Source organism: Cebus imitator, unplaced genomic scaffold, assembly GCF_001604975.1.
Source record: "Cebus imitator isolate Cc_AM_T3 unplaced genomic scaffold, Cebus_imitator-1.0 Scaffold63, whole genome shotgun sequence".
NCBI lineage: Eukaryota > Metazoa > Chordata > Mammalia > Primates > Cebidae > Cebus > Cebus imitator.
The window spans coordinates 5,712,051-5,725,518 of NW_016107378.1; the positions used below are offsets into that span (position 1 = coordinate 5,712,051).

Here is a 13,468-nt window from a genome sequence, read left to right on the forward strand (position 1 = left end):
AAAAAGAAAAAAAAATTGCTTATCAGAGAAAAAATTATTAAAAAAAAAAATTAACTGTGGCTGGGCACAGTGGCTCATGCCTATAATCCTAGTACTTTGGGAGGCTGAGACAGGCTGATCACTTGAGGTCAGGAGTTTGAGAGTAGCCTGGTGAACATTGTGAAACCCGGTCTCTACTAAAAATTACAGAAATTAGTCAGGTGTGGTGGTGGGTGCCTGTAATGCCTGCTATTCAGGAGACTGAGGCAGGAGAATTGCTTGAACCCAGGAGTCAGAGATTGCAGTAAGCTGAGCTTGCACCACTGCGTTCCAACCTGGGAGACAGAGAGTCTATCTAAAAAAAAAAAAAATTAACTGGGCCTGGTGGTACATATCTCTAGTCCCAGCTACTTGGGAGGCTGAGGTGGGAGGATCACTTGAGCTCATGAGGTAGAGGCTGCAGTGGGCTCAGATCACACCACAGCACTCCAGCCTGGGTGACAGAGGAGAACTCTTGTCTCAAAAAAACCAAAACGATCAAGTCAGTAAATTTAAATTTTATGTGTATTTTATCACAACTAAAATAAAAAAAAAACCAGGCCAGGCATGGTGGCTCATACCGGTAATCCCAGCACTTCAGGAGGTCAAGGCGGGCAAATCACCTGAGGTCAGGAGCTTGAGACCAGCCCGGCCAACATGGTAAAACTCTGTTTCTACCAAAAATACATAAATTAGCTGGGCATGGTGGCACGCACCTGTAATCCCAGCTACTCCAGAGGCAAGGCACTTGGGAAGTGGAGATTGGAGACTGCAGTGAGCTCAGATCATGTCACCGGACTCCAGCCTGGGTGAGAGAGCCAGACTCCATCTCAAAACAATAAAAAAAAGAAAAAATAAAAAACCCAACAATCTCTCAACATAAATTATCTCTGCTAGGCCAAAGGGCAAGAGGAAAATAGATACAGAAACTAAATAAAGTACATACTAAACAGACCTTCAGATTACTTCTGACTTCTGTATTCAGGGATTCTGGAAAGAAAAAAGTTGCTGGTAAAAAAAAAAAAACTTACAGAAAACTAAGTGGGCAATTTCTGAAATCACTGGTTCATAAATAGATGGGGATCCTGACAACAGCATGTCTTTAACAGGTTAACAGTAGTTTGTTAAATTCAAAACAAGTCTAGGCCGGGCGTGGTGGCTCACGCCTGTAATCCCAGCACTTTGGGAGACTGAGGTGGGTGGATCGCCTGAGGTTGGGAATTCGAGACCAGCCTGACCAGCATGGAGAAACCCCACCTCCACTAAAAACACAAAAATTGGCCAGGGGTAGTGGCACATGCCTGTAATCCCAGCTATTCAGGAGGCTGAGGCAGGAGAGTTGCTTTAACCCAGGAGATAGAGGTTGTGGTGAGCCGAGATGGCACCACTGCACTCCAGCCTGGGCGACAAGAGAGAAACTTTGTTTCAAAAAAATAAATAAATATATATTCTACAAGGCTTTACAACTATAGACAACCGCTTGAAATAAGGGTCTCTTCTTAAATATTAAAACTGAAAGAACAGATAAAAGCACAGAAGGCCTGAGTTGTTGAAATGAATGACTACACTTTGGCTCCCACCTCTATCCATACTGAAAGCTACTAAAACAATATACTATGTCATAAGGCTAAATATTACCTGCCACCAATGTCTTCAATAGAAGGGACTCCATGGAACTGACAGGAGAAAGCAGTACTGATTCCAGCACATGCAATGCTGTAGCACTGAAAGACTTCAGCAGCTCTGCGTTATCCTCAGTCACTGTCTGCAAACAGTATGCTATAAGGCAAAAAATAAATATTTAGAAACCAATGAATTCTGCTTAGTTAGGGTAATTTACACCAGTATAATTCATCAATAAAACCTGCATTGTTACCACTTAATTAGACACATGTAGCCTTTGCAGAATATATATGCTTTAACTCAGGATGACATATACAAATGAGGCTCCCCAAACTATCAGTGCTGGAAAAGATCATGTTTCTTTTCTTTTTAAATTTCTAATTCTGTACAGATCTATACATTTTTTTATTTGAGACACTCTTGCTCTGTCACCCAGGCTGGAGTGCAGTGGTGCATCTAAGTGGTCTCAAGTGATCTGTCTGCTTCGGCTTCTCAAAGTGCTGGGATTACAGGCGTGAACCACCATGCCCAGGCAGATCTACATTTTTGATAAAATACAATTTAAAAGCTCTTAAATGTCATGGCAATGTTGTTACTATAAATATTTACGAAAGTTTGTCCTCAGAGGAGGCATGGTGGCTCATGCCTGTAATCCCAGCACTTTGGGAGGCCGAGGTGGGAGGATCACTGAGGTCAAGAGTTCCAGATCAGCCTGGCCAACTGGCAAAACCTCATTTCTACTAAAAATGCAAAAATTAGCGAGGCATGGTGATGCATGCCTGTAATGCCGAAAAACTCTATTTCGGAGGCGAGAGGATAGCTTGAACCCAGGAGGCAGAGGTTGCAGTGAGTTGAGATTGCGCCACTGCCCTCTAGTCTGGGTGACAGAGCTAAGACTCTGTCTCAAAAAAAAAAGTTTACACTCAATTTATGTACTTATCAAGGACCAGCAGCAAACGGCCATGGACCATGCTCTTACAGTAGTTCCATTGTCGATAACAGGTCCTAGGTGTTGGGATGCTCTGGCTTCCTTTAAATTTATCATGACCTTCAAAGTTAGGGTTATTTCTGGCGGAGCTATAGTTCTTTAAGAAAAAAAAGTAGTTTTATATAAAAGTATGAGCAAATTAAGAGATGTGTAAAATATCAAATCATGCCCATCCAAATGACTCAAAATGCATGCTACTGCTGTGATAGACAATACATTTATACAGAAATCCACATATATGCATTTCTGCACATATATCCAAATGCAGTATCTTTGTCATTAAGAGACTCATTAAATTTACTTTAGCGAACAGCCATGACTGCTACTATACAGGTCCAAAAAATGTTATATGGATACAGGGGATGGAATCTTAGGAGTTCATTTTTCTATATGTAAGCCTTGCTTGACTTTAGAAGCAGAAGTAATATTTTAAAAATCATTAATCTAGTTACATGCAGAAGGAAAACACTATTATACAATGCAAAACTACTTTATTCTGATCCGTTTCAAATAAGCTCATTGGGGGAAGAAAAACTAAAAACAGAAATAAGTCCAGACTAAAGGCACAAAAATGGAAATGACTTTTCTTTTAAAAGGTATGAACTAACTTTCCCGAAATTCTCTTATCAAACAAAAACTGTCCTCTGAGATTATGTCACCTATCAATTTCCTAAAAACAGCTGAATTGTTTTTAAAATCCCCATTTACTCACAACTCCCAGACCCGCCAAGACTCCATCTGAAGAAATGATTTTTAAAATTTTCTTAGTAATATTTATTCCACTATTTTCCTTCCATTTCTCTTCTCTTAAAAATATCCATTAGAGCCAAGAGAAACAGCAGTCAGGAGAATACACTTCTTCCTCGCCAGGAGAAACGCAATTTCATAAAGGGACAGCTAGATGCCTGCTGTAATGATGGATAGAAAAGCAATGCTCTTCCTCAATTGTTTCTCCACTCCCACCCAGGATTCTGCTGAGCTGCCCATGCTCGGGTTTCTGCCTCCTGCCACTGAGCTGAGGGTCGCCAGTGGCTCTCCAACCCAATAAAGAGAAGGCGAGGCAGCCAAGGCCACTGAAGTTGCTGGACTTTGCCTTCCCTGTCTGATGGAAGGCATGCAGGCCTAAGTGGAATTTCTATCACTTCTTTTCCTCTCTCTCTCAACAAACTCAGGCCATCAGTTTTCTGCTGGACGTATGAGACAGTAGCATTAATACATTTGAGTAAGTTTAGATTCCAATTAACTGGCTTAAAGCCCTGGTAGTTGTGGGTTACTGTTTCTTAGTAAATGAAGTAGAAAATTTCAAGAATTAATAAAGGCTGCTAAGAATGGGAACAGGCTAGAAGCCACACATCCTCACATAATTACCTTTCTCCCTTTCAGAGCCAAAAGCAGAAAAATTGAATGAGTAGATAAATAATATTAATTACAGATTTAAGAAGACCCAGGAAAAACAGGTGTTCAGCTACACATTCACATACAATGAGAAAAAAAATTGCTCCTATAGAATAAACATGCTAAAGCTACATGAAAATTTTTGAATAAGGCTACACATACTTAATAAGTCATCATCTTTTCTTCACTTACCTACTGAAATAGCCAGGTCAACATTGGTGGGAAACCTACTTAAATACTTTAACACAATCTCCAAACACCCTTCTTTGTTGAATATAGACACTGCTCTACTACTGCATTCACTAAATTAAAGGGGGAAAAAAAAGTTTTACTATTCACATTTTAACAGTAGGAAATCAACCATAGCAATCCATAAAAAAACAAATTAGGCCTTATAAACCAAGGAGTTGGTATCAAACACCCACCATTTTTATCAATGAAGGAACTAACACCCATTCATATTCACTGTACATGAGAACTGGCTATCTATATTTTATTTCTGTCACAGTGGAACCTTTTAATCAATCTCTTTGCCATGATGAGTTTCCTTATAGAAGGTTAGAGCTGGAAGAGATCTTGTAAATCATTTAATTCAACTCCCCATTTTATAAATGCGAAGACCCAGGCCCTAAGTGGTGAAGTGGGCCATTAAAGAGCACACACTTTGTTAGTGGTAGAGCCAGGCCCAGTTTCTAGTTTCCCTGGGTCCAGCCTACTGTTTTTCTTTCTTCTATACCACAATGATAACAAGTTAAAGAAGCATAAAAGGCCTCTATATTCATCACACAAAAACACAAATTTATTTTTTAACCTACTATATTTTACAACACCAACAAAAACACAAATCTAAAGGAAAATAAAATTTCATTTTATTCAAGCCTTTTAGAGTGCAATTACAATTTCATCAAGCAGGATTTACAGTCTGCAACAGAGAAGTTATAAGTTACTATTTTTTAAATTGTACCTTTTAATAAAAGACTCAGACAGCTATCAGTGTTATGAAAAAGCATACACACTAAATACAGAGTAAACAAGGCTAATTATAATAATTGTATCCATGTTTCTAGAGGTAATATCCATGTTGTATGTTCCCTCCATACGTACAATGGGTACAATATATACCCATGACATGGTAACAGCTAATAGAGCTGACTAAATAAAGTAAATCTGTTATGTAATGAAAAATATTTTGTATCTTCTACCTACCTACCTAGTTATGGCAGCATGAAGGGGCCTACAGTATAGTCAGGAAGACAAAGCATACATATGTCAAGATAATTTGAAATGTAAATTATCAAACAAAAATGTTAAAAGCTATAGTAACTAAATGATACTGTCAGGGCTCATAGGCATTCAGAAAAGAGAAATCACCTTGGAGATAGATTTAGACTCTTTTCAAGTAAATTTCTTTTTAAATTTCCAAACGCAACAATTTCTATAACTTAAAGTTATGTGGTATACAGAAAAACAGCACCCATCAGTTTTTGCTTGAATGCTATTTCCTCAGATCTGATCTCTCCAATTTTTCTGGTGGAATGCATTCATTAAAATGAAACCACAGGGCTGGGCGCAGTGGCTCATGCCTGTAATCCCAGCACTTTGAGAGGCCGAGGCAGGTGGATTACGAGGTCAAGAGATCAAGACCATCCTGGCCAAACATGGTGAAACCCCATCTCTACTAAAAAAAAATACAAAAATTAGCTGGGCGCGGTAGCGTGGGCCTGTAGTCCCAGCTACTCGGGAGGCTGAGGCAGGAGAATTGCTTGAACCCAGGAGGCAGAGGTTGTGGTGCGCCGAGATCGCGCCATTGCACACTCCAGCCTGGCGCCTGGCAACACAGCAAGACTCTGTTTCAAAAAAAAAAAAAAAAAAAAAAAAGGTTAAATCACAGGCAAGGTCAGATTGCTACGTAAGCATTTTAGGTCAGCCACTATAATTACTGCTGACTGAAGATAAGGAACTGTGACAGAATCTTGCTAGAAATGTGGGACATAAAATGGGGTAGAAAAAAGGAAATCCAGGTTGTGCTTCTAGCCATTTCCATTCCTAGCAGTGAGTCCACTCCACCTTCACCACTGCTACAACAGTCACAGGAGAGCGGCCTTCTTCCTCCTGAGGCCAAAAAGCTCTTCTTAGGCATCTACGTCCCACTCAGGCGGTAATTGCCAGGGAAGAGGAAGAAAAGCACCGGCAGAGGTCTGTGGTCCCTATCTCAGTCTAGAGGCCAAGCCGAAGATGCATCTGCACCTGGGCCTGACCAGCTTAAAGACGAATGCTGCTCAGGGTGTATAGGAAGTCAGGGGAAAGGAGGAGCCACAGGTGCTAAGGGTCATGAGGCCTCCTCTTTTTGTCAGGTGCAATGACTGGAGAGGAAATCCGTAAAACAAAAGACGTAGTGATGCAATGAGGAAAGGGATTGGGAAGGAGGGTTGATTTTAGGTCACCTGATCCTACCTTTTACCAAATCTTCATTTTTGAGATGGAGTCTTGCTCTGTCGCCCAGGCTGTGGGCGACGATCTTGTCTCACTGCAACCTCTACCCTCCAGGTTCAAGCGATGCTCTTACCTCAGCCTCCCAAGTAGCTGGGATTACAGACACGCACCACCACACCCGGCTAATTATTTTATATTTTGGTAGAGACGGGGTTTCATCACGTTTGCAAGGCTGGTCTCGAACTCCTGACCTCAAGTGATCCACCTGCCTTGGCCTCCCAAAGTGCTGGGATTACAGGCGTAAGCCACCATGTCCAGCCCCTACCAAGTGTTAACATCTGGATTGAGAGGCCTACCAAAGGGAACAGAGATTCCTATGCAGTGTAATAGATAGAACAGAAGCCTGGGTACTGCTACAGCAGGAGGCTGTGTTTGGAAGGCATCTTACCATATATTCCACAGCACATTCACAGCCTCATTGGCTATATTCTCAATAGAATTTCTGTTCTGATCTTTCTTCTCCTGTGGAGACATCTCATTTGAATCCAGTCCAGCACTACACTGTAACCAAATATCATGATTAGCACCCTGGTTCCAAAGAAGGCAATGATGGTGATTAAACACAAAGGCTAGACATCAGAAATTACTGTGGTTAACAAGCCAATTGAATCCTCACAAGCAATGGTACAAAATCAATACAAAGTGTTTTACCTAATNCAGACAGTAAAGAGGGCAATGAAAGATGAAATAAGAGCTTCTACATAGCGCCTTGTTTTATTTTTGTTTTTTTATTACAGCGTGCCTTCTAAAGTACTATTCTAAGTGTTTTACATGTATCAAGTCATTTAATCCTCACAATAAATCTATGAGGTAGGTGAACTATTATTATCCCCAATCTCCAGCTGCAAATGGGAAAGTGAGGTACAGGGAGGCTGCTGAAGGTATAGCTTAGCATGTGGTTGAAGCTGGGATTCGACCCCAGCATTTGACTCCAAAGCTAGTGCACTTAAGCCCCTCCACTATAGCCCCAGGAGACCTCTAAAGCAGGGCTTCTCAATCCAGGTACTACTGACATTCTCCACCAGAAAATTCTTTGCTGGGGAAGGAAGGGCTATCATGTGCATTTGGGGATGTTTAGCAGCATCCCTGGCCTCTACCCACTGGATGCCAATAGCAACCTTTACCCCACAAGCTCTGTAACCACCAACGTCTCCAGACATTGCCAGTTGTGCCCTGGGAAGCAAGATCATACCCAGTTGAGAATGACTGCTCTAAAACGACTAATGACTCTCACCAAAACTGGATATCCTTTATGTAGCCTTAAGTGAAAATTACCCATTAACACAGAATAGTGGCTTAGAGGCACTCCAGATGGAGTTCCTTAACCTCTTAACTATGTCATGCAAGAAGACTGGAATGAGATCAAACATGAGCACTTACTGTAATCTTAGCAACAAGTTCCTAATGTCTGTGCCTCGGCTTCGTCATCTGTAAAATGGGAATAATACCTGCCTCATAGGATACTGTGAGGATTAAATTATATAATACCCAAAATGTGAAAACAATACCCGGGCACACAAATAACTAATAACTAAATACTATTTATTTTTATTGTAACAAGTTTAACAAATAAAGGAGTGAGTCTGTACAGTTTTAGGAAGGTCTTTTCTATCATAAAAATAAAGGTACAAAATAGAGATTAATATCAATAATGAGAGTAGATCGGTGTTTCCAGGAAAAGGAATGAAATTTCCACACAATGTTTAGGTAGAAGACAAAGTCACTAACATCAAAGTACTAAAAAAAGTCTAAGTTTGCATCCCAAAAGTTACTATCGAGATACTGTAAAAACTGCATACCTCTTTTAGCAGTGCGACCAGAGGGGTCATGATATCCTTAGTCACCATGTCATCACAAACTTCAAAACCTCCACAAGCACTGAGATTTCTACACAAGAAGTTTAAAACATGTTTTACTTTCACATCACATGTCACAAAACACTTTTACACTCTCAATTTATATCTGTTTTTAGCCATATTTAAGTTTTCCCAGAGGAAAGAGCTTAGTGTTTCTGTCATATGCTGCAGAACCAATCCAGGGATTTCCACCTATTCTGATCCCTGTTCTATAAGATGTAAACTGATGACTCTGTCATATAACAACTTAGTTCTGAGGTCTGAGACAGTATACAGGTGCATAGCTACAAGAAGGGGAGAGGGGAGACTTTTCCCACATGAATAAATCATGTATGAAGGGATCTTTTATTGAAATTAAGACTACAAGGGCAGGGCCAGGTACTGTGGCTCACACCTGTAATCCCAGCACTTTGGGAGGCTGAAGTGGAGGATCACTCGAGCTCTGGAGTTCAAGACCCACCTGGGCAACATAAAAAGAACCCGTTTCTACAAAAAAAAAAAAAAAAAAAAAAAAAAAAAAAAAAAAAAAAAAAAAAAAAAAAAAAAAAAAAAAAAAAAAAAAAAAAAAAAAGGAAAGCAAACTGCAAGGGCAGCAAGGTGGGACTAGGGAGAATGACACCTCCTGAAGCAGCCCTGGCTAAATTTTAACTGGAAAGACATGAGCCTTCTAAGTGTACGGCACTGTCCCAGGCCCTAAGGATATGGATAGTCAGAAGGATATGGATAGTCACAATCCTCCAGGATCCCCTAGCCTGTGTATGCTGTGGGAGGAAGCGAAGGGCTTTCCACATGCTGTTTCCTTCCTAGGGGAAGTAGGGCATCTATCTCCCCCATTCATCCCTCAGAGCTGACCTCAAGCATCACTCACGCAAGAGTCTTCTTCCCTGAACTCCTGTTTGTACCCTCTTGCAGCACCCTTTGTCGTTACCATTCGTTGCAATTATACACTTATGTAATTGTTTGGTTAATGCCGGTCTCCCTCAACAGACTTTAAGATTTCTTGAACAGAGACACTACCTTGCTCATTACCCCCTGCCCACAGCCTAGCTCAGTGTCTGGGCACACAGTAGGCACTTGACACATATTTGCTAAATCAGTGAATGAAACATAAATCACAAGTAGAGACAGAGCTGTAAGAACTACAAGTATTAACTTCTACTCTTGCCCCCTCTGCAGTCCATTCTCTGCACAGCTACCAGAGTGGCCTTCTCAAAAGAGGAGTTATAACATGTCACTTTCCGGCTTAGAGTAAGTCCTCAGCCCTACACCATCCTACAGCTTATCCCTCTCTCCAGCCTCACCTCCTGTAATTACTCACCCCTGCTCTTCTCAGCCATCTACCCTCTCTGCTCTTCAACCATGCCAAGCCGCCTGCTGCTTTGCTTCTTTGCTGCTGCTGGTCCCTTTTTGGGTAATGCTCTTCCCCCTATTTTCCCACGTCTCCTGGCTCTCACCCTGCAGATCTCGGTTCACAAGTCATCTAAAAAGCACCTTTTCTTTCTTTCTTTTTTTTTTTTTAAGAGACAGGGTCTTGCTCTGTCACCCAGGCTGGAGAGCAGTGGTGTGATTACGGCTTACTGCAGCCTCAAACTCCTGGGCTCAAGCGATTCTCCCATCGTAGCCTCCTGAGTAGCTGGGGTTACAGACACGCACCACCACGCCTAATTGTTTAAATTTTTTCTAGAGATGGGGTCTTGCTATGTTGCCCAGGCTGGCCTTGGACTCCTGGCCTCCAGTGATTGTCCTTCCGTGACCTCCCAAAGCAATGGGATTACAGGTGTGAGCTACCACGCCAGGCCCAAGAGCACCGAATTCAAACTTCCCACCCCCAACTCATCATCTCGTTTTCCCACCGCAATTCTCACTATTTAATATTATGTTTTACCTTTTTACTAGCTTCCTATCTCCCCCAACAACATGACTTGTGCCAAGACAAGGATCTTGGCTGTCTCGCTCAACAGTCTTGGCTGCATAAAATCCCCTGCATCTAGAACGATTCCTGACACATGAACTGAAAAGTTCATCCAGGCAAGGGACCCTATGGACGGCTGTTGGAACCAGTAAAACGTGCGCCAGGCGTGAGGGCAGAACGCCTGAGCAGGTGGACGCTGCAGGTGAAGCAGCCAGGTAGACAGACAGATGAGATGCGTGTGGTCCGGGGATACTGGGGTTCTCCGGGGCCTGGAGACTGGGTTCAAATCTTTGCAAACAGGAGATCGCGCTAGAGCCTGGCACACAGAAAACGCTGGGTGACCGCTGCGACTGCCTGCAGCCCAGGCATCGCCCCAGACCCTTTCCCGGCTCACCTCAGGGCGCCGGCTGCAGTCTCTCTGACGGCCAGGCTGGGGTCCAGCAGCAGCGGCCCGAGGCGGCGCACAGCGTCTCTGCGCGCCAGGCCCGGGAGCGCTGGCCGCTGCTGCACCAGCCGGGCCAGTCCCGCGCAGGCGCACTCGCGGACCTCGGCGCTCGGGTGTTGGAGCTGCGGACAAGAGCAAGAACCATCAGAAGGCACGCAGAGCGCAGTGCGCACGCGCGCGGGGCAGCCTCACCTCGACCCCTGACGCCGCGAAGACCTCGCCTCACCTTTTCCAGCAGTTCCGCGGCCGGCCCGTCGTCATCCTCACCTCCAGTCCCATTCGCCGCTGCAGCAGCATCGGCCTGACAGTCGCCCGTAGGGGAGAACTGAGGTCGCTTGAAGCGCTTCGTTCGGCTCTTGCCCATGGCGACGTGCGCTGTGCGGACCACCGAGAGGGGAGGGCAACAGCAGGCGATGGAGGCTGCCGCGCTGGTGACAAGGTCCGCTGCCGACTGACTTGCCTGCGGCTGCTCAGCTGGGCCGGCTGACGGCTGAAGCACACATGGGGAACCAGAGCGCAGGCGCGCGGCGCGTCGACAGCGGGGAGGGGGAGCTGGCGCGCGGAGCGCGCAAGCGTGGAAGAGGACGTAGGCGGGGCCAGCTTCCGCAAAGGGGCGGAGTCCTGTGGGTATACCAGGGAAGTAGGAGGCTGGACTAGAATAGCGACGCTGACCCAGGGGAGAGGATCACTTGAGGCCAGAAGTTCGAGACCATCCTTGGCAACATGGGAAAACACTCCAGCCCCCCCCCGCCCCACCCTCCCCCCAAAATTAAAAATTAGCTGGGCATAGTGGCTTGTGTGTGTAGTCCCTGCTACTTGGGAGGTTGAAGCGGGGGGATCACTTGAGCCCAGGAGTTTGAGGCTGCAGTGAGCCTTGATCCTGCCACTGCACACCATCTTGGGTGACAGAGTGAGACCCTGTCTCAATCAATCAATCAATAAGTAACACTATAAATAAATGTGATTACGGATACCTTTCAGTGAGGATGTGTGTTTGAAAAGTAAAATATTTTTTTTTAAAAAGGATACCTAACTTGCAAGGTTATTGTAAGGTTACACATAACGTTCTATGAAGTGCCAGACACCAAGCCTGACATATAGTAGGTACACAAAAAGTATTAACCATGATTTTGTCTCCCCAGCACCTCCCATAGCTCCTGTCATAGACAGAGACCAGTTAATGTTTTGGAACGAATGTATGTCTATATTTGATAAAACAGAATCGCTTAAGAAGTTAATCTCAGGCCGGGCGCGGTGGCTCAAGCCTGTAATCCCAGCACTTTGGGAGGCCGAGGCGGGTGGATCACAAGGTCAAGAGATCGAGACCATCCTGGTCAACATGGTGAAACCCCGTCTCTACTAAAAATACAAAAAATAAGCTGGGCATGGTGGTGTGTGCCTGTAATCCCAGCTACTCAGGAGGCTGAGGCAGGAGAATTGCCTGAACCCAGGAGGCGGAGGTTGCGGTGAGCCGAGATCGCGCCATTGCACTCCAGCCTGGGTAACAAGAGCGAAACTCCATCTCAAAAAAAAAAAAAAAAAAAAAAAGAAGTTAATCTCCCTGCCTTAGGTTCCTCATCAGTGAACTGGGGACATCAATAGTATATACCTCATGGAGTTGTTATGAAGACTAAATGTGTTAATATGTTTAAGGTGCTAAGAACAAAGACTGGCAGATAATAAGCACTATGTAAATATTTGGAAACTTTTGTTTAACAAAGAGATTCTTTTGCAAATATTTGTCGAGTACTAGGTACAGTGCTGGGCATTGGAATAAAACAATAATCAAGGCAGTTTGGTTTCTGTCCTCTCCTCCTGTCCTTATGGAGTTTACCATCCAGGGAGAGATGTGTTGAATATATAATTATATTAATAACTTTGGTTATAATTGTGGTAAATACTAAGCAGAGGAAAAAGTACAGAAGTAGTCTTTATAATTAGACATGTAATGAGTGAGTACTCAGTATATCCACATCTTTGGGTCAACTTTCTGTTTTTCTTTTTTATTTTTATTTTTATTTTTTTTAAAGACAGGGTTTCTCCATGTTGGTCAGGCTGGTCTTGAACTCCCGACCTCAGGTGATCCGCCTGCGTTGGCCTCCAAAGTGCTTGGATTACAGGCATGAATCCACCATGCCTGACCTTGTTTTTCTTTTTTTTGAAACAGAGTCTTGCTCTGTTGTCCAGGCTGGAGTGCAATGGTGCAATCTTGGCTTACTGCATCTTCTGCCTTGGAGCCACTAAATATATGTTGGTGAGTTTTACTTACTGTATATCTTATCAGGCCATTGATCTGCCTGCCACCTACCTAGTCCAGGCTACTGTTTTGTTTGTTTTGCTTTGTTTTGTCTTGTTTTTTGAGATGGAGTCTCGCTCTTATCACCCAGGCTGGAGTGCAATGGCACCATCTCAGCTCACTGAAACCTCCGCCTCTTGGGTTCAAGCTATTTTCCTGCCTCAGACTCCTGAGTAGCTGGGATTACAGGCGCCTGCCACCATGCCCAGCTAATTTTTGTATTTTTAGTAGAGATAGGGTTCCACCATGTTGGCTGGCTGGTCTCGAACTCTTGACCTCAGGTAATCCACCCGTCTTTGCCTCCCAAAGTGTTGGGATTACAGGTGTGATTTACCACACCCTCCCCAGGCTACTGTCTTTTATCTTGAGCATGTGGCTTTCTGGTCTCTTCATTTCTACCCTGCTCATCCCCCATCCATAAAGCAGCTACAATGATCTCAAA

General features: G+C 43.8%; 1 protein-coding gene across 3 annotated transcripts in view; it reads right to left on the reverse strand.

Annotated features, from left to right (window-relative positions):
* The window catches only part of HEATR3 (HEAT repeat containing 3), a 42,199-nt gene extending 30,918 nt beyond the window's left edge, over window positions 1-11,281 (reverse strand). The window contains exons 1-6 of one of the 3 annotated variants that reach the window (XM_017530164.2): window positions 10,957-11,281; window positions 10,680-10,852; window positions 8,317-8,404; window positions 6,906-7,018; window positions 4,217-4,326; window positions 1,657-1,797 (exon numbers count right to left, since the gene is read on the reverse strand). In XM_017530164.2, coding sequence (XP_017385653.1) covers window positions 1,657-1,797; window positions 4,217-4,326; window positions 6,906-7,018; window positions 8,317-8,404; window positions 10,680-10,852; window positions 10,957-11,094 — 763 coding nt within the window. In that variant the 5' untranslated portion in view covers window positions 11,095-11,281. Of the gene's footprint in view, window positions 1-1,656; window positions 1,798-4,216; window positions 4,327-6,905; window positions 7,019-7,897; window positions 7,946-8,316; window positions 8,405-10,679; window positions 10,853-10,956 lie in introns of those variants that run through there. The other 2 variants (XM_037739138.1, XM_037739137.1) reach the window with 2 other exon arrangements.
* Between the last annotated feature and the right edge of the window lie 2,187 nt (window positions 11,282-13,468).